Source organism: Chlorocebus sabaeus, chromosome 15, assembly GCF_047675955.1.
Source record: "Chlorocebus sabaeus isolate Y175 chromosome 15, mChlSab1.0.hap1, whole genome shotgun sequence".
Lineage (NCBI taxonomy): Eukaryota > Metazoa > Chordata > Mammalia > Primates > Cercopithecidae > Chlorocebus > Chlorocebus sabaeus.
Window position 1 is genome coordinate 30,401,820 of NC_132918.1, and position 21,672 is coordinate 30,423,491.

The 21,672-nt window shown below is 37.0% G+C and overlaps 1 protein-coding gene and 1 non-coding gene across 2 annotated transcripts in view; both read left to right on the top strand.

The window, feature by feature from the left end:
• Positions 1-21,672, top strand: part of KPNA4 (karyopherin subunit alpha 4) — a 71,315-nt gene that overhangs the window by 40,353 nt on the left and 9,290 nt on the right. The window contains exons 11-16 of the mRNA XM_008008531.3: positions 4,649-4,780; positions 10,354-10,482; positions 11,762-11,866; positions 16,116-16,187; positions 17,710-17,872; positions 20,937-21,031. Of these exons, the coding sequence (XP_008006722.1) occupies positions 4,649-4,780; positions 10,354-10,482; positions 11,762-11,866; positions 16,116-16,187; positions 17,710-17,872; positions 20,937-21,031 (696 nt within the window). The remainder of the gene's footprint in view (positions 1-4,648; positions 4,781-10,353; positions 10,483-11,761; positions 11,867-16,115; positions 16,188-17,709; positions 17,873-20,936; positions 21,032-21,672) is intronic.
• LOC119626107 (small Cajal body-specific RNA 7) lies at positions 10,700-11,032 on the top strand. The gene has a single exon (XR_005242291.1).

Here is a 21,672-nt window from a genome sequence, read left to right on the forward strand (position 1 = left end):
CAGGGATTATGAATGAGGTGGAAAACTGCCCTGAGTGCTTGTAAAAGCCAGACCAGCCTTTGGTGTGTTAGAGAAACCAGGAATATACTGGGTAAGGGAAAACACATGAATGAAATGTTTAGCAACAATCAGGAACTCATGTGGTTCTTTAAAAACAGTTTGGCACGGTGACCAGTGTTGGACAAGCTGCTTCATTTCTTTACAATTTAAAGGCCTGTACCTTTTGGCCAGAATTTAATTTGTCTGGAACAAATTAAAATTAGAATTTTACTGTATCAAACAGTTACATAATATTTTGCTTTGAAAGATTTACAAGAGGCCAGGTGTGGTGGCTTATGCCTATAGTCCCAGCACTTTAGGAGGCTGAGGCAGGAGGATCACTTGAGTGCAGAAGTTCGAGACCAGACTGGGCCACATGATGAAACCCTGTCTCTATAAAAAATACAAAAAAATTAGCCAGGCATAGTGGTGTGCACCTGTAGTCTCAGCTACTTGGTGACTAAAGCCAGAGGATCTCCTGAGCTTGGGAAGTCAAGGCTGCAGTGAGCTGTGATCATGTCACTGCACTGCAGCCTGGGTGACAGAGCAAGACCCTGTCTCGAGAGAGAGAGAGACAGAGAGAGAGAGATTAACTTCAAAGTTTATACCTCTACTGGAAAACAGTACATCTTGGTTGACTTTATTTAGAGATGTATTGTGTTCTTTCCACCTATTTCCTCCAATCTAGATGAGATTGTGACTCCATTTTCTTGCCTTTGATGTTTCTTGAAGAATTTCTCAAGTCTGTTTGCATCGTTCTTTTTAGTAACATGATTAACAAATAATATTGCTTACTAATGTTTTAGAAGTTTGATTTGAATTATGATTTTGATCTGAGCATATTAGTGACATGTCCTTTAAAAACATGTATCTAGCTTTTATATACAGTTATGAGCAAGTAACTTGAAATTTTTGGCCTATGTCAACAAATTTTAGCATATGTTGATATTCCAGAAAAGAAACTCAGTTACATTTGCAAATTGAAATTTAGGTTTTTTCACATACGTTGATACCACTCTTTCTGGGTGAACTCTTTTTTTTTTTTTTTTCTTTTTGAGATGGAGTCTCGCACTGTCACCCAGGCTGGAGTACAGAGGCATGATCTCCACTCACTGCAACCTCCACCTCCTGGGTTCCAGCGATTCTCTTGCCTCAGCCTCCAGAGTAGGTGGGATTACAGATGCCTGCCACCACGCCTGGCTAATTTTTTTGTATTTTTTAGTAGAGACAGGGTTTCAGTATGTTGGCCAGGATAGTCTTGAACTCCTGACCTCGTGATCCACCCGCCTCGGCCCCCCAAAGTGCTGGGATTACAGGCGTGAGCCACCACGCCCGGCCTGTGCAAACTCTTTTGTTTGATATCTTCTTTTTACATTAGAAATGCCATCCCCATCAAGCTACCAATGAGCTTCTTCACAGAATTGGAAAAAACTGCTTTAAAGTTCATATGGAACCAAAAAAGAGCCCGCATCTCCAAGACAATCCTAAGTCAAAAGAACAAAGCTGGAGGCATCACGCTACCTGACTTCAAACTATACTACAAGGCTACAGTAACCAAAACAGCATGGTACTGGTACCAAAACAGAGATATAGACCAATGGAACAGAACAGAGTCCTCAGAAATAATACCACACATCTACAGCCATCTGATCTTTGACAAACCTGAGAGAAACAAGAAATGGGGAAAGGATTCCCTATTTAATAAATGGTGCTGGGAAAATTGGCTAGCCATAAGTAGAAAGCTGAAACTGGATCCTTTCCTTACTCCTTATACGAAAATTAATTCAAGATGGATTAGAGACTTAAATGTTAGACCTAATACCATAAAAATCCTAGAGGAAAACCTAGGTAGTACCATTCAGGACATAGGCATGGGCAAAGACTTCATGTCTAAAACACCAAAAGCAACGGCAGCAAAAGCCAAAATTGACAAATGGGATCTCATTAAACTAAAGAGCTTCTGCACAGCAAAAGAAACTACCATCAGAGTGAACAGGCAACCCACAGAATGGGAGAAAATTTTTGCAATCTACTCATCTGACAAAGGGCTAATATCCAGAACCTACAAAGAACTCAAACAAATTTACAAGAAAAAAACAAACAACCCCATCCAAAAGTGGGCAAAGGATATGAACAGACATTTCTCAAAAGAAGACATTCATACAGCCAACAGACACATGAAAAAATGCTCATCATCACTGGCCATCAGAGAAATGCAAATCAAAACCACAATGAGATACCATCTCACACCAGTTAGAATGGCGATCATTCAAAAGTCAGGAAACAACAGGTGCTGGAGAGGATGTGGAGAAATAGGAACACTTTTACACTGTTGGTGGGATTCTAAACTAGTTCAACCATTATGGAAAACAGTATGGCGATTCCTCAAGGATCTAGAACTAGATGTACCATATGACCCAGCCATCCCATTACTAGGTATATACCCAAAGGATTATAAATTATGCTGCTATAAAGACACATGCACACGTATGTTTATTGCAGCACTATTCACAATAGCAAAGACTTGGAATCAACCCAAATGTCCATCAGTGACAGATTGGATTAAGCAAATGTGGCACATATACACCATGGAATACTATGCAGCCATAAAAAAGGATGAGTTTGTGTCCTTTGTAGGGACATGGATGCAGCTGGAAACCATCATTCTCAGCAAACTATCAGAAGAACAGAAAACCAAACACCGCATGTTCTCACTCATAGGCGGGAACTGAACAATGAGATCACTTGGACTCGGGAAGGGGAACATCACACACCGGGGCCTATCATGGGGAGGGGGGAGGGGGGAGGGATTGCATTGGGAGTTATACCTTATGTAAATGACGAGTTGATGGGTGCAGCACACCAACATGGCACAAGTATACATATGTAGCAAACCTGCACGTTGTGCACATGTACCCTACAACTTGAAGTTTAATAATAATAAATATAAAAAAAAATAAAAAATAAAAAAATAAATAAATAAATAAATAAATAAATAAATTTTTAAAAAAAAGAAATATCTTTAGAGCTTTCTTGAATTTCCTAAGAAACAATGGCAAAGCGCTATTTTCTCCTTTTAGGAGTTTTTGGGTGTCTTTTTTTTTTTAATGTTTTTTTATTTTTTATTTTCTCTTGGGTGTCTTAAACATAACATTAGTTTACAGTTTTACTATTTTTTTAAAGTCAGGGTCTTAAAAAACAAGAAAAAAAAATGCCGAATTGTTTGTGTTTTTCATAGAGACGGGGTTTCACCGTGTTGCCCAGGCTGGTGTCAAACTCCTGGGCTCAAGCAGTCCACTGCCTTGGTCTCCCAAAGTGCTGGGATTACAGGCGTGAGCCACCAATCCCTGCCTGGTTTATAGTTTTAAAGATTGTATACTTCTCCAGCTTGTCTTGACACAGAGTTCATAATCTAGAAAGGCTTTGGAAGTAGTTTTAGGCACAATTATTATTCCCATGTCTTTGTCAATAACTTGTGTATTTATTTGCAGCAGTTACAGTTGTTTGTCATACTGCCCTTTGGTCATAACTTCTAATGAGGACTTAATGTACTAGGAAAGATCAAACAATGGCCCATTGTACTTAAAGATATAATCATTAAAAAAAAGTAGGCTATTTAGTAGAAGTTGATTACACAGGCTTTTTTTTTTTCCCCCCGTAAGTAACAGCTGTAGTGAAGTACGTATTTTTTGTTTTAATTACAGATCTCATCTCACAGATTGACCTATGATTAATGTCTTGCAGCTGTAGGGGACTTCCACTATTTAAGAAGTTGCTGGCCGGGCGCGGTGGCTTACGCCTGTAATCCCAGCACTTTGGGAGGCCGAGGCGGGCGGATCACAAGGTCAAGAGACCATCCTGGCTAACACGGTGAAACCCCGTCTCTACTAAAAAATGCCAAAACTTAGCCAGGCGTGGCGGCGTGTGCCTGTAGTCCCAGCTACTCAGGAGGCTGAGGCAGGAGAATGGCATGAACCCAGGAGGCAGAGCTTGCAGTGAGCTGAGATCGCACCACTGCACTCCAGCCTGGGCGACAGAGCAAGACTCCATCTCAAAAAAAAAAAAAAAGTTGCCTCCAGTTCTATAAGGCAAAACAAACTGGTTGGAAAAGATTTAACTATTATAATACTGTAATACGAATGCTTGGGTTATTGGCTTTAGGCATATCTACATGGTACTTATGATACTAGAGAACTCCTTGAATATATTCATCTAGCCCAGATGTTTTGAGCAACTGTGCATATTGGAGACATGTTGTCTTTCCAGCTTTATACATGAGCCACAATGTTTTTGGACCTATTATCCCTCAGCCTTTGGGAAAGAGAATGTCTTTTTCTCCTGTTTTATGAGCTGTGTAGTGTGCGTGTGTATCTTAGTGGATACTAATCTGGGATCGGAATCGTGAATATGGCTAAAAGATGTACATCTTAGTACAGACATTTATAGATGATGACGTTTAATACAATAGCGATCAGATTCAAATGAATTGAACTGAGAGAAGAAAGAAAGGAAGAAGGTAGTTGAACAATCTTAGAATCGTCGTTTGGTCAAGAATTACTAAAATGAGAAAATATTTAAAAGTTGATTGAATTTTTATTTTATTCACTAGATATTGGTAGATACAGTCTGGGCCCTCTCTTACCTTACTGATGCTGGCAATGAACAAATACAGATGGTAATAGACTCTGGAATAGTTCCTCATTTGGTTCCTCTGCTCAGCCACCAGGAAGTTAAAGTTCAGGTAAGTTTGTACTTAGTAAAATTATAAGTGTTTCTTACCACTAATTGCTTTAAGCATGGCATTCAAAGATGGACAGTTTCAGTAGTTTAAAATATATCCTTAGCATAACAACAAATCTGTGATGGAAAGAGGAAAATAAATAATAAGCAAGAAGAGTCCATTGTAGATTACTAATTTCTTTTTTTGAGATGGGGTCTCACTGTCACCTAGGCTGGAGTGAGGTGGTGTGATCTCAGCTCATTACAACCTCCACTTCCCAGGTTCAATCCATTCTCCCACCTCAGCCTCTTGAGTGGTTGGGATCACAGGCACACATCATCATGCCTAGCTAATTTTTTTCTATTTTTGATAAGAGTCAGGGTTTTGCCATGTTGGCCAGGCTGTTCTTGAACTCCTGGCCTCAAATGATCCTCCGACCCCAGCCTCCCAAAGTGCTGAGATTACAGGTGTGAACCACCGTGCCTGGCCGGATTACTTATTTTTAATGTAGACCAGGGAAGTTCATTATAGCAACATGCATGGCATCTGAAACAAGTATTGACAGACACTTAATTTTGCCTACTCTTCCTCTTTTTGTTCTTCCATCACTTCCCTACTTTTACCTTTGTCCTCCTTGTCAGCCATCCTTTTTTACTCACCTGGCAAGTTTAGTTAACTCTTAACTTCATTGATGCTGAAATAAGGGCACTGTACTGAAATGTGCTGTTTAGGGGCTTTCTAAATTGTTCCTTTTCACTTATTTAAATTTATTTTTTATTGTTTAAATTCTTTCACATAATAGCTATCCCAAAGAACTTGCATCTAGAAAGAGCCAAAAACAGTATGAGAAGTTCTCAGAGATATAAGCAGTAGCTGTCAAGCCACAGTTGTAATGGGGGAGATGCAGCAAGCTCCCCCTACCTTTCCGAAGTAAATAGTATATTTTAATCTGCTAATGGCTTAGAATCTGTAAAGTACAATAATCGCATAAGAAAAACTGTTAGTCTGTAGCCTAAGTCATTATGCCTGAACATCAAATGCAAATGTGTGGAGCTTAAAGAGTATGTTTTTAATTTCTCTTGCTCAACCCGTGGAGATTCTGTTTCAGAAAATATTTCTTAGAAACTTGAACTTTAAAATGCTCTTCAGGCGATACTGATACATAGATTAGAGACCTAGTACCTTAAAATTAAAGCACTTTAAAGAAAGAACACTTAGCTAAATACAGAAAGAATTAATACAATAATTTGGCCTGACATGGTGGCTCTTGCCTGAAATCCCAGCACTTTGGGAGGCCGAGGTGGGCAGATTACAAGGTCAGGAGATTGAGACCATCCTGGCCAACATGGTGAAACCCTGTCTCTACTAAAATACACCACCACCAACAACAACAAAATTAGCCAGCATGGTGGCATGCACATATAGACCTAGCTACTCACGGGGCTGAGGCAGGGGAATTGCTTGAAACCAGGAGGCAGAGGTTGTAGTGAGCTGAGGTCACACCACTACACTCCTGCCTGGCAACCAAGCAAGACTGCATCTCAAAAAATAAATAAATAAATAATTTGTCATTTAAGGGTATTTATGACTTATCTTAAATATTCTGGCCATATGTTTGTTCTTAAGTTTGTATTTCTTTTGTGTGGTACTTATGTCTTGGTACAGAATTTTGGTTTGTATTTTGTTTTTTGTTTTTCCAGAATGTATCTTCAGTTTTCATAATGGACTTCATTATGAATCTATAGGGCTTGGAATTTACCTTTAGCCAGTGCTCAAGGAAAGTTGAAATTCTCTACTCTACTTGACACCTTATAGAGATTTTCTTATACTTTTTAACTTTCATGCTATAATATCATAAAATAAAATAGTGTAATGGAACCCCATGTAGCTTTTTTCTCTGTATCTCTACTCCTCCAAATTTATTTTGATACAAATTCCAGATATCATTTTACGCAGCTTGCAGCTCTAAAATTTAAGCCTATTTTTTAGCATAACCACAATACCACCTGTAGACTTTTTAAAACCTTAGTGTTAAATATTCAGTCAGTATCTGGATTTTATTTACTGCTTCATTATTTTTTCACAATTTTACTAAATCAGTATCCAGACAAAGACCATACACTGCATCTACTGGCTATATATTTTAAGCCTCTTTTACTGGGCAACTTTCTTTTCCTTTCTTTTTATCTTTCCTCTTTTCCATTTATTTGTTAAAGAAGCTGGATTACTACAAAACATTTTTGGAAGACATTAAAGAAGACCTAAATAAATGGAAAGACATTCATGTTCATGGATTGTCTGATATTATTAGGATGACCATGCTCCCCAAGTTTGTCTACAGATTAAACGCAATCCCTCTTAAAATCCCATGTGCTTTTGGTTTTTGACAGAATTTTACAAAGGGGGATCTTAAAATCCGTATGGAAATATAAGGGTCCTAGAAATAGCCAAATGATCTTGAAGAAGAACAAAATTTGAGGACTTCTCATTTTCAAAACACTACAAAGCTACAGTAAATAAAATTTTGTGATACTGGCATAAATATAGATATGCAGATCAATGAGATAGAATCAAGAGTTCAGAAATATACATTTTATGATTAGTTGATTTACTTTTTTTGTGTGTGTGTGAGACAGAGTCTTGCTCTGTTGCCCAGGCTGGAGTGCAATGGCACGATCTCGGCTCATTACAGCCTCTGCCTCCCAGGTTCAAGCAATTCTCCTGCTTCAACCTCCCAAGTAACTGGGATTACAGGTGTCTGTCACCACACCCGGCTGATTTTTTGTATTTTTAGTAGAGACAGGGTTTCATCGTGTTGGCCAGGCTGGTCTCGAACTCCTGACTCAGGTGATCTACCCACCTCAGCCTCCCAAAGTGCTGGGAGTACAGGCGTGAGCCACCTTGCCCGGCCGGTTGATTTTCAGTAAGGATACCAAGCCAATTCATTGGGGAAAGAATAACCTTTTCAACAAATGGGCAAGAACGACTGGATATTGACAAGTAAAATAATGAAGTTGGACCCCTACTTCATACTATATGCAAAAACTCAGAATAGATCAAACACCTGAACATAAAATCTAAAAATGTAAACCTCTTAGAAGAAAAATACAGGCATAAATTTTTGTGACCATAGATGAGACAGTGGCTTCTAAGATACGACACCACAAGCAACCAAAGAAAAAGAATTGATAAGTCAGGCTTCACAAAACTTAAAAACGTGTGTGTGCTTCAAAGAACACCATCAAGAAAGTGAGAAGACAACACATAGAATAGAAGAGAATAGGTATTAGAAAATTATGTATTGGCAAAGGGATTTACATCTAAAATATTTAATATATTAGGAACTGTTACTACTCAAAAATAGACAACTCAGTTTTTAACTGGGCAAAATATTTGAGTAAACAGGCTTCTAAAGAAGATATAACAAATGGTCAGTAAGCACATGAAAAGAAGCTCAACATCATTAGTCATTAAGGAAATACAAATTAAAGCCACAGTGAGATACTACTTTACACCTACCAGGATGTAAGCTATACTTAGGAAGACAATAACAAACTTTTGGTGAGGGTGTAAGAAACTAGAATTCGTATATACTGCTGTTGAGAATATAAAATGGTACAGCTGCTTTGGAATATAGTTTTGGCAGTGCCTGAAAAAGTTAAACATAAGGTTACAATATGAACTGACAATTACTCTTAGGTAGATACCCAAGAGAAATGAAAATGCATATCCACACAAAAATTTGTACACAAGCATTCACAGCAGTGTAATTTATAATAGCTAAAAAATGAAAAAAATTTGAATGTCTGTCAGCCAATGAATGGTTAAATAAAATATGATACATTCACACAGTGAAATATTATTTGGTCATGAAAAGGAACGAAGTACTGATGCATGCTGTAACATGACCTTTTACAACATTATGTGAAATGGAAGAAGCTAGACACAAAAGGCCAAATACGTTTTGATTTTGTTAATATGAAGTGCCCAAGATAGCCAAAATCTTAAAGACAGGCATAGTGTCTTCCAGGGACCTAGGGATGAAGGCAGTGTGGGAGTGACTACTAATAGATACAGGTGTTCTTTTGGGGGTGATCAAAAAGTGTTCTGGAATTAGATACTTGTAATAGTTACACAACTCTGAATATATTAACTACTGAATTGTACACTTTGAAAGGGTAAATTTTATGTTACATGAATTATATCTCAATTTTTTCAAAAACTTGGATCATTTGTCATGTAGAAAGGAAAATTAGAGTAAAAAGCTTTACTTAACGGGAAATGACCTCATGCAACCACAGAAAAATAATCGATAATTCAAATTCATACCATAGTGAAATCTCACGTTAAGCAGGTGTCTGCTTTCCTTCAGAAAAGCACTATGTTTTTTGTCTTTTTGTTTTTGACAGGGTCTTACTCTGTTCTCCAGGCTGGAGTACAGTGGTGTGATCACAGCTCACTTCAGCCTGGACCTCCCAGGCTCAAGCAATCCTCCCACCTCAGTCTCCCGAGTAGCTGGGACTACAGGCTCGTGCCACCACACCCAGCTAATTTTTTGTAGAGACAGGGTTTTGTCATGTTGCTTAGCCTGGTGTCAAACTCCTGGGCTTAAGTGTTCCACCCACCTCAGCCTTCCAAAGTGCTGTAATTACAGGCGTGAGCCACTACACCTCGCTGTTTTTATTTTTTCAACACTAAATCTAAAGTTCTGTCTTTTTTTATGGCACTGTCTAAAATTATCCTCCTTAATTGTTTATTGACTCCTCTCTTACAATAATATAAGCTCTGTAAGAGCTGGAACATGTCTCTATCTTCACGTCTCTGTTGCTCCATCAGTGCCTGACAGTAAATGCTCAAAAACAATAGATTTGTTGGAGCAGGGTGCAGTGGCTCAGGCCTGTGATCCCAGTACTTTGGGAGGCCAAAGCAGGCGGATCACCCAAAGTCTGGAGTTCGAGACCAGCCTGGCCAACATGGCAAACCCCCATCTCTCCTAAAAATAAATTACAAAATTAGCCAGGTGTGGTGGCATGTGCCTATAATCCCAGCTGCTTGGCAGGCTGAGTCAGGAGAATCACTTGAACCTGGGAGGTAGAGGTTGCAGTGAGCCAAGATCGAGCCACTGCACTCCAGCCTGGGCAACAGAGTGAGACTCCGTCTCAAAAAAAAATAAATTTGTTGGAAGAAATAATGAGTGAATGGATGCATTTATCTTTTATAAGGTGCCTAACAAGCCTTTTAATAAGGAGTGTTTCAGCTGGGCACAATAGCGCATGCCTATAATCCCAGCACTTTTGGAGGCTGAGGCAGGCAAATCCCTTGAGCGTAGGAGTTCAAGACCAGCCTGGGCAACATGGTGAAACTCTGTGTCTACAAAAAATACAAAAATTAGCCAGGCAGGGTCATGCACTGCTGTAGCCCCAGCTACTCTGGAGGCTAGAGTGGGATGATCGCTTGAGCCTGAGAGGCAGAGGTTACAGTGAGCTGAGATTGCACCACTGCACTCCACCCTGGGGACAGAGCAAGACCTTGTCTCAAAAAGAAAAAAAAAAGAAAGTATTTCACATAGAACATCATCTCATTGTGCATTTCAGACTGCTGCACTTAGAGCTGTGGGCAACATTGTTACTGGAACTGATGAGCAAACACAAGTAGTTTTGAACTGTGATGCTCTTTCACACTTCCCAGCACTCCTGACACATCCCAAAGAGAAAATTAATAAAGTAAGTACTATTAAATACTACTTAATAAATTGCACTTAAAATGTGAGCAGTTTTTATTTGTAAAATTAGAGTCTTAGAAATGTCTATAATATTGATTCTTAATAGAAGCTGTCATTTAGACATCAAGAGAAAATAAAAATTTTATTCTATAACAAGCATTAATAAATTATTTTTTGATATATAAGACCAATTATGAAAAGTGGTATTTTGGCTCTCTCGGAAATGATGAAATAGAGATAATTGGGTGTTGAATGTTGTATGACTGGAAATTTTTAATATGTATGTTACATAATTCTTACAAGTTTAGTGTTTTATAGGTACTTAATAGAGTATAGTGTGTATGCATGCGTGTGTGCTTGTGGTGGCTATGGAAAGGGGGCACTGACTGGTGATGCTGATATTGGAGTGCATCTGAGGCCGTTGTAGAAATAACATGGGTTGTTGATTACAACATTGCCAGTGATTATTACCCAAGAACAGCTCACCTAACTAGCCCGGCACCCTAAAATCTCTAACAGGTTCATTAAAATGGTCCTGTGATCTGATCCAAAAGAGCCTAGTATACATTAGCTAATACTAATTTTTTTAGAGTAAAACTTATTAGTTTTCTGTGATTATAACGCTTAAGGCCACCATTATCTTGTCAGAAGTAGCACCAACTGTGATGTAAAGGGTAACATAAAAAGATTATTAAGGTAGACCAATAAAGCAATCAAACATCTGGTTCTACTTTTCCTTGAGAGAAATGATACAGTGAATGACTATTACAAATAAGTATACTAAAACAATGGACTATTTTGTTTTTTATGTCTCCATTATTGTGGATAATTGATATTTATCTACTTCAGCTAACATTCTTCATCAGAATAGAATGGAGAATAAAGCACATTATGTGAGGGAAGGGCACTGAATCTTATTTACAGCTGTTTTAGGATTTGTATTATACTCATTCATATTTGCTCATTCATTATTTCATATTTGCTCACTCAAATTTCTTCAGCCAAGCTTCTTTTGAGTCACACTATTTGGGAGCATTGTTTTCAAGAATTCTTCAGAATTCTTGAAATTAGTTCATTGTGATTTGAATTAGGTCCATTAGCTATTTGTCCAAAGAAAATATGGAAAGGGGTGTAAAGGAATTGAGATTCCTGATATTTTTATTATGGAGCTCATTTCACAATAAAATCATTGGGACAGTGTAGTGAATGCTTTTTTTTTCTTAGTTCATATGCACATTTTATTTTTTAATGAGAAATATTCAAATGCTGTTGTTCTACAGGAAGCAGTGTGGTTCCTCTCCAACATCACTGCAGGAAATCAGCAGCAGGTACAGGCAGTAATTGATGCCAATCTTGTACCAATGATAATACACCTTTTGGATAAGGTAAGAAAATCATGTTGTACGTATCATGTATCTGATGTAAGGGGAAGGCGATTTAAATCTAAGACATTATGTGAATTTATACTTTTCTGTTTAATTAGAAGCTGTGCAGTGGCATGAATAAAGTAATATTAACATTACAACTTTTGAACCTAGCAGTTTTTATATACAAGAAACTTTTTGGGGGGTTGGGGGCAAATCCTAGCCCTTTCTCTGTATCATTCTTTTACCAAAATTGCCATTATCGTAGGCCATACTAAAATTTCATATTGTTACTGTTGATAATAAATGCTTACATAGTATTCTAAGCACTTTACATACATTACCTCATTTAATGAGATTAAGCCTATAAGATTAGGGATTATCCCCACTTGATAGATGAAGAAACCCTGGTATAGACAAATAAATTGTCCAAAATCAGATAGGAAATAAGTATGCTATTGTATGCCATATATTTCCTATCATCTCTCATGCTCATATTAGCATTTGGGAGAAACAGCTTATCGCAATTACGGCATGAGGGTGGGTGCAGTGGCTCTTGCCTATAATCCCAGCAGTCTGGGAGGCCAAAGCAGGAGGATCACTTGAGCCCAGGAGTTCAAGACCAGCCTGGGCAACATAGGGGGACTCCATCTCTACAAAAAGTTTTTTTAAAAAAAGAAATTAACCAGGTGTGGTAGCATGCACCTGTGGTTCCAGCTACTCAGGAGGCTACGGTGGGAGGATCATTTGAATCCGGGAGGTTGAGGCTGTTGTGAGCCACAGTCATGCCACTGCATTCCAGCCTGAGTGACAGAGCAAGACTGTGTCTCAAAAAAAAAAAAAACACACACACACACACATAAAGTAGAAGAAACAATCACAGCGTGAGGGTTCTGAACACTGATCTGTAACTAAAGAGAAGATAAATCTGTTTGTGTTTCCTGTAAATCGAGTTCAGTTTTTTAGGCAAGAATATGTCATGCATAACTCTTATTTCCTAATGATTCACATAAGGAGACACAATCTGTCTTACATGTAGTGATATTAAGATTGACGACTGACCTCAGGTGTTACAGCCTATTCCAGCTGATGGTTATAAAGTTATCCATTAATCTTTCTCCTATGATTTTTAGGTAGCCATTGGTGATCATTGTTAGGGTCCCTTGTTTTACTAGGAGTTGCAAAATGGTGACTTTCTAATTCTGTCATTTTTTGTGTATGGGTCATGATTCTTTAGTAAAGGACTTGTCTTGTTTTTTGTTTTTGTTTTTGTTTTTTTTAGACGGTCTCGCTGTCACCCAAGCTGGAGTGCAGTGACACGATCTTGGCTCACTGGCAATCTCCACCTCCCAGGTTTAGGTGATTCTTGTGCGTCAGCCTCCCAAGTAGCTGAGACTACAGGCACACGCCACCACACCCAGCTAATTTTTGTATTTTTAGTAGAGACAAGGTTTCACCATGTTGGCCAGGCTAGTCTCCCAACTCCTGACCTCAAGTGATCCACCCACCTCAGCCTTCCAAAGTGGTGGGATTACAGGTGTGAGTCATCCACGCCCGGCCAAGAGCATTTCTTTCTCAGCTGTTGTTTATTAATACTTTGAAATATAGTTCATTTAGGATAGGCAAGATAAATGTTTGATTCTTTGTCCTTATCAGTCATTTTTTAGAATGACACATTTCCTAATAACCTTGAAAGCAGACCAGAGTAGATTTTTTTCAGTGTCATTTGGAAATTATGAATTTTTAAAATATATTTTGCAAGTTATAATCCATTTTAGTTTACTCTTTTTGACACTCTGTTTATTCCTGACCAACAGGAACCTCTTAGAATTGGTGACCTGTGTCTTTTATGTTATCACTAGTTTTTGAGAGCTACATCTTTTGGATATGATATGATTCCCAGCCTATCTTACATTTTTCTGATCTAGAACTGGAATAAACTATTTTTCTATGATATCTTGATCTTGTTTTGTAGAGAATGGTGTTTAAGGATCATATTTCGTCCATAAAGGTGATCATTGTTACAGTGTTGTCATTTTTTCTAGGTCTGAGTAAACCAAGTAAATGATAGGCATTGTTGTAGAAAGTGAAAGATGAGTTCAGGAACATGAGAGTTCATAAAAAATGAATCATGAATGAAAGGAAACTATTAAATATTATTGGATATTTAACATAACAGTTTTTAATTTTTATTCCTGTGATTTTATATTTACATCTCTTTTATGCTGAAAATCTTCCTAAAAACATTAACATAATTATTTCTCTTATATATTGGTATGTATAGATCTGTGGATATATGTCAATATACATTATTTTTAAGTACATCATTGATGACATATATCCCAAAGACCAAAAAAAACTATCCTAATTTTCAGTATGAGACAAAAGAGATGCAAGTATATATTTCGATATATATATATTAAAAAAAAACAAAGCCATATTGCCCCTGACAGCATGACTACTGAGTGTACTTTTAAGATTTCTTTGACATTTGTTTGCCTTTAGAATGTATTTCTTCAGTAATGTACTTAAAAACAATGTCACTTCCATAGCACTATATAGAGGGCTTCTTTATTCCTTGTTTGTTTTTTTTTTTCTTATTCCTTGTTTTTCTTACTCCTTTCATAGCTACATAGTACTGCATTGTACGGATGCACTATAATGTATTAAGTCAATCTATTATTGATGATATTTGAGATGTCTCCAGTGTTTGTTGTTAAACAGAACTTTAAAGAATAGCTGCCGGGTGCGGTGGCTCATGCCTGTAATCCCAACACTTTGGGAGGCCGAGGCGGACAGATCACGAGGTCAGGAGATCGAGACCATCCTGGCTAACATGGCGAAACCCCATCTGTACTAAAAATACAAAAAATTAGCCGGGTGTGGTGGTGGGCGCCTGTAGTCCCAGCTACTCAGGAGGCTGAGGCAGGAGAATGGCATGAACCCGGGAGGCAGAGCTTGCAGTGAGCCAAGATTGCACCACTGCACTCCAGCCTAGGCGTCAGGGCGAGACCTGTCTCAATAAACAAATAAATAAATAAATAAAAGAATAGCTTGTGGCTGGGTGCAGTGGCTCACACCTGTAATCCCAGCACTTGGGAGACTGAGGCGAGCAGATCAGTTGAGGTCAGGGGTTCAAGACCAGCCTGGCCAACATGGGGAAATCTCGTCTCTACCAAAAAATACAAAAACTAGCCAGGCGTGGTGGCACATGCCTGTAGTTCCAGCTACTCAGCAGACTGAGGTGGGAGAATCACTTGAACCCAGGAGGTGGAGGTTACAGTGAGCTGAGATTGCGCCACTGCATTCCAGCCTAGGCAACAGCGAGATCCTCTCAAAAAAAAAAAAAAAAAAAAAAAATAGCTTGTAAGTTTTTTTTAATGTTTTTGCCCAATTACATTTGGGATTACTGGATCTACAGAAAAACATATATGTAAATTTTGCTATTATAGGGCTAATTCCCCTCTACAAGAATTATGCCATTTTTATACTCCTACCAGCCTCACACACAAATATTTAGATTTTCTTATTCTGATAAATATGAAAGGAGATATAGATATTTTAATTTACATTTCTTTTACTTATATGGTTTTTTAATACATCATAAGCATTTTTTCAGGTTGCCAGTTGTCTTAATATTTAATAGTTGCTTATTCAGTAGATTTACCATAATAATTATGCTTATTGAGAATTTTAGTTGTTTTTACTTTCTGGCTATTACGGTGCTGCGATAACCATATATAGAAAGGATTACTCTGCTTTATATTATTTTCTTGGTGAATTCTCAAAAATGAGATTATGAAGTTTATATATATGAATTTTTTAATGACTTTTAAATATTTCTTCATTTCATATTTGAAAGGCAATGTATAACATCTTGATCATAGTTTCATTAATGGTGGGTAGATTTTTGTGTGTAAAAGCTTTGTGTGTAAAAGAATATGTTAGTTTACGTGACTCTAGTGATAGTATAGATTTTTAAATTTTTTCTTTACTATTTTTATTTCATTTTATCACCAACTTCATTTAATCTGATATTATTAAATAATAATACCAACTCAGTTTGTATCCAGGAGAGTTCACAGAAAAGTGTCTCCATGTATTTAGGGTAGATTGGGTATAGTTCAAAGACCTGTCTTAAGAAAAAATGATGTATACAGAAAGACTAAAAGGAGACCTTGGGAAATAAGCAGTTGAAAAATCATCACAGCAAACATTTTTTCCAGTTTATGTGGCCATTTTTATAGCCTTTTGCTTTGCCTTTTTACAGGGGGATTTTGGCACTCAAAAAGAAGCTGCTTGGGCCATAAGTAACTTAACAATTAGTGGAAGGAAAGATCAAGTAAGTTGAGCTTTTTAAAATTTATTTCTCAAAACTGGTAAAATAAAAGTACAGGTAATTTTGATTTAGATTTGAATAAGTTATAATTTAAAATAATAGCAACACTCTGGCAGGCCAAGGCTGGAGGATCACCCGAGGCCAGGAGTTTGTGACTGGCCTGGGCATCACAGTGAGACCACATCTCTATTAAAAAAATAAAATAATAGCAAGATAACAGGTACTAACTTTTATATAACAGGTATATAACTTTCTTTTTCACATAGAAGTATCACCTTGACTTCCTTTAGTCATACTTCATAGAAGTGTTCTTTTTCCCAATTTGTTGGCCTACAAGAATTTTTTAATCTGTGGTAAAATTGAGGCCCCTATAGTCAGGAATTTTTTGTTTTTTTTAACAGTATTAGAAATGAACAGACTTCTTAAGTTAATATGGAAGAAAGAAACTGCATCACAGATTCTCCTAACAAATGAACAACAACAAAAAAAAGTAAAAAGACAGCAACAATAACAAATTCAGCAGCAAACCAAACAAGGAATTAAAAATTCAACCAGATCGCTAGGACTTAGGAACTAGGGTGAGGAATATAAGATGTCTAGGAAAGGAGGCACCCACTCTCAGGTCATGCAGGTGACAAAGCTTAACATTGTGCCAACTGGCAAAGGAAAAGCAGTTTTAAAGAGGTGAGATCTGTTTCACAGAGTAGGTAAAAACAAATTTAGAGTTGAATAGCAGTAAATTGATAACTGTAACAAAAAAGCTGTGGACTGGTGGTTATCAGTGAATTCACATAAATACAGAGCAGAACAGAAATATTAATATAATGCATGGAGATTATAACTAATGAAATATTGAAATCATTGGAAAATATTATGAAATCAATAGAATAGTGAATTGAGAGGTAGCCAGGCACATGAGAGCCACTGGATGCTGTCACATTGAACCGTTGTAGTTTTTTGAAACTAGTATCCAGGCTGGATGCAGTGGCTCATGCATGTAATCCTAGCATTTTGTGAGGCCGAGGCAGGAGGATCTGTTGAGTTCCAGAGTTCAAGACCAGCCTGGGCAACATAGTGAGACCCCATCTCTGTATATTAAATAAATAAATAAATAAATCCTGGGTAACATAGTGAGATACCATCTCTATATATTAAATTAATTTAATTAAATAAAAATAGCATACAGCCTCCATTAACAGCCTCCTTAACTGATTTCATAATTTCTTACTCTTAAAGGGAAAAAAATCTTTGAGGGAAATATTTCTTATGGCAAAGAAATGTTTAATATGAAGTTGAGTGATTCCTTTATTTTAACTTTATGTTGTTTTTTTCTAAGTTCAGGAAAAAGGAAACTAAATTTTAAAAAAAAAGGAGGTTAGATTAATAATGTGGACACCCTTAACATGAGAGAGATGAGGTCATATTTCTATACTCAAAATTTCAAAATCAAAATTATTCCAGTGAGATAACATGGCACACAAAGTTTACCTATATTGCATTATTTTATGTTGTTTTTTTTCTTCAGGTGGCTTACCTTATCCAGCAAAATGTTATCCCACCTTTTTGCAACTTGCTGACTGTAAAAGATGCACAAGTTGTGCAAGTAGTACTCGATGGACTAAGTAATATATTAAAAATGGCTGAAGATGAGGCAGAAACTATAGGCAATCTTATAGAAGAATGTGGAGGTAAGTTTATTATAAGCTCTTATTCCACTTCTTAATGTTCTCTTTGTAACTACCTTTATTTGCCGACTAATAGAGCACATCTATGTTTTTCTGTCTTAGATATTGAAGTAACAGAATAAAGTCAGTATTACATTCTATATGTACAGTCCTGCTCAGCCTCTTACATATGCTTAGGTAACTGAATTGAACAGGCACTGTGATAAGTTATTGGGAAGACAGTGGTAAACAAGACACAGTCCTTGACCTCAAGGCATGTAGTCTAGTCTTGATAAATATAAACTGATGTAATGTGCTAATTACCCTAATAGAAATGTACAACAAAATGGAATGCCTAATCCATTCTGGAAGAAGCAGGAAGTGCACCTGAGCTGGATTTTGAGAGATGAATAAGGATTAATAAAGTAAAAAGGGATGAAAGGTGTTCCAGGCAGAGATAACACCATGAGCAAAGTCTGAGGTGAGAAATAGCATTCAGCAAATTATAAGTAGTTCAGTGTTGCTGAATCACACAGTATGGGGTAGAAACCACCAAGAGACAAAGCTGGAGAAGTAACCAGCGTCCTGTGAAGGCTTTTTTTTTTTTTTTTTTGAGATATAGTGTTGCTCTGTTCCCAGGCTGGAGTGCAGTGGCACGATCTCGGCTCACTGCAACCTCCGCCTCCCAAGTTCAAACAATTCTTCTGCCTCAGCCTCCTGAATAGCTGGTATTACAGGTGCCTGCCACCACGCCCAGCTAATTTTTTGCATTTTTGGTAGAGACGGGGTTTCACCATGTTGGTCAGGCTGCTCTTGAACTCCTGACCTCAGGTGATCCACTGGCCTTGGCCTCCCAGAGTGCTGAGATTACAGGCTTGAGCCACTGCGCCCGGCCTCCTGTGAAGTCTGAAGCTTTATGGCACAGCAGATGCTTTATTCTTTAGAGCAGTAGTTTCCAAACATGGCCATGTACCAGAGCCTCCTGGAATGTAAACAATACTTATTAGCTTTTAAGTCTTGAGTTAATATACAGACAGAACATAAAAGTTTCAAATGTGGCTGTGTAACACAATGTAAATGTTATCTATCTGGATAAGCATAAAAGTAAAGGTATTTCTGACAGAAGGTGAAAAGTTAATGAAAAGAGAGGTAACTACAAAAGTAGGAGAACCCGTAACTTCAACTAAGTGGGAATGTTGAGAGGCTTCAAAATTAATGTAATAAGAAAAGATATACTTAAGATTACTAAAGTGACTGATAGAACAACAACAATAAAAAAATCTGTGACTATCGAGTTAGGAACAAGAGATGGGGAATAGTGTTACAGAACTAATTAAGGATTAAGTAACAAAAAAATAACAATAGGAATACTTAATTATTTTTACTACTTGATTTTTTTTAACTTGTAAACATTTTAATTACTAAAATATCTTTATACATTCAAATAAAAATATGAGTTCTTGGACATTGCCTACCTCATTGGAGGTAAGACCCAGGAATCCCCAGTGGATTGTGCCACAGGAGGTGACAGGCCATTGCTGATTGATCTAGGGGATGGATATGTTCAGATGGAACATGGATATCTGGGAAATGAAGCCTTTGGAATGATGGCTTGAAATGAAATGAAGACAGGAGGCAGGAAGAGACCAGTTAAGAAAGTATTTATGGCCAGGCGCAGTGGCTCACACCTGTAATCCCAGCACTTTGGGAGGCCGAGGCAGGCAGATCACCTGAGGCCAGAAGCTCAAGAACAGCCTGGTCAGCATGATGAAACCTCGTGTCTACTAAAAATATAAAAAATTAGCTGGGCGTGGTGACACACACCTGTAATCCTAGCTGCTCCAGAGGCTGAGGCACGAGAATCGTTTGAACCCAGGAGGCAGAGGCTGCAATTAGCCCTGAGATCACACCACTGTACTCCAGCCTGGGCGACAGAGTGAGACTCTGTCTAAAAAAAAAAAAAAAAAAAAAAAAAAAGAAAGTAAGTATATAGTGGCCAAGCCATAATAAATGAAGACAGTCGTAATAATAGAGACAAAGGGGAGATGAGGAGATTTAAAGTCCAGTGGATGGACTTTCAAGTTTTTGAGGTTTGATTGTGGGATATTGAGGGAAAGGGGAACTTGGGCTTTCTCTTAGATTTCAAGCTATTGTTGATTATCACCAAGTAAGAATACAACTGTAGGATGAACCGTTTAAAAGAGGAAGGCAAATAACAAATTGTGTTTTGGACAGTTTGAGTTTTAGGTAGCTATGAAATTTCCTGGTAGAATTACACAAGCATTTTAATTTTATGCATGTGAAGCTCAGAAAATAAATGAAGCTATAGATTTGCAAGTCCTCAGCCTATATGTAGTAACCAAATTTTTTAATGGGAAGATCACCACAATGAGTGTGTAGGTGAGAAATGAGGCTAAGATAACTTCCTCCATTTAAGAAATGGATAGAGGAAGAACACTCGTATGAAGGGGCAATTTCACTTTTTTCAAAGACTTTAAAATTATTTTTCCTCTAAAGTAAAACAGGATCCAATTTGCATATCAGCAAGTTAAGTATGTACTTTTCAGTGTTTCTGCCTATAATTCTCATTAATGTTTACAGGGAAAATTATCTTTTCCCCTGAAATACTGTGTTAGATCTTCATCATTTTCCGGTAAACTTAACAGGTATCTTAAGCATCATATTTATTAATCACCAGTATTTTTAATTTTTTTTTTCATACATGCTCAGTAGAAAAACTTGGCAGGTGCTGGAAAGTAGGAAGATTCTGCTTTTTACTTAAACAAATGGAATTTTACATGTTATTACTGGTTATAAAGATTCGTTACGTATTCTGATGAATAGGCAGATGTCTCATTACTTATACATTTACAAGCAGTTAGATACTCAGGTTGTTAATTTTAAGATAAATATGCTATATCTTTGTGCATAAAGATTTTTTATATTTAAGATTCACCTTTAAATTCCAAAAAATTGTAATTCAAAAAATTTGCAATTCAGAAATTGGGTTATGTGTTCCAAAGATTATTCTAACTTGTCACTGCTCTTTAAATATTACTGTTGTTTCACATTACAAAATTTCTTGCAGGACTGGAGAAAATTGAACAACTTCAAAATCATGAAAATGAAGACATCTACAAATTGGCCTATGAGATCATTGATCAGTTCTTCTCTTCAGATGATGTATTTAATAATTTTGTAGTTTTCTTAGTTTTATATATAAACATAGATCTGGATGAAGTTATATATATAGTAAGCTAGGGGGATGTACATGTATGTATTTTTTTGGAATGGAATTAAAATAGATGTATGACAGTAATGTCACCAGCTTTGAAAACATAAATATTTCAATATTTTAAGATCCCTTCGGGGCATATTAGCTCTAATGGCAAGAAGATAAGGACTTTTTTGACCAAACTAGATGAGTCAGACTTTATTTTCACTTGGTGTCTTTATAGTTCTCATTTTTTAAAATTGTTAATAGCATACCATATTTATAAACAAAACAGTGATACTAGTATATCCTATAATAAGTTCTTTATGACAGTAGTTAATCCACACTTGAATGGATGGTCACTGTTACTTTTATTTCATGACCAAAAACAAATATGAAAATAAAAAGATGGAAATAAAAATGTAAGGCACTGTATAATGTAAGGTATAGTATACAAAAATATCTTCAGATTGTTAGTAATAGTAGTGGAAATTAAAGTATTAACTTACTTTTAGTATTTCCTCTTTGGAAAAGTAAATCTAAAATTAAACCAGTTGCTCCTTAGAAAATGTTATAGTGGTTCAATGCAGCCACCAGAGGATTTCTTGAA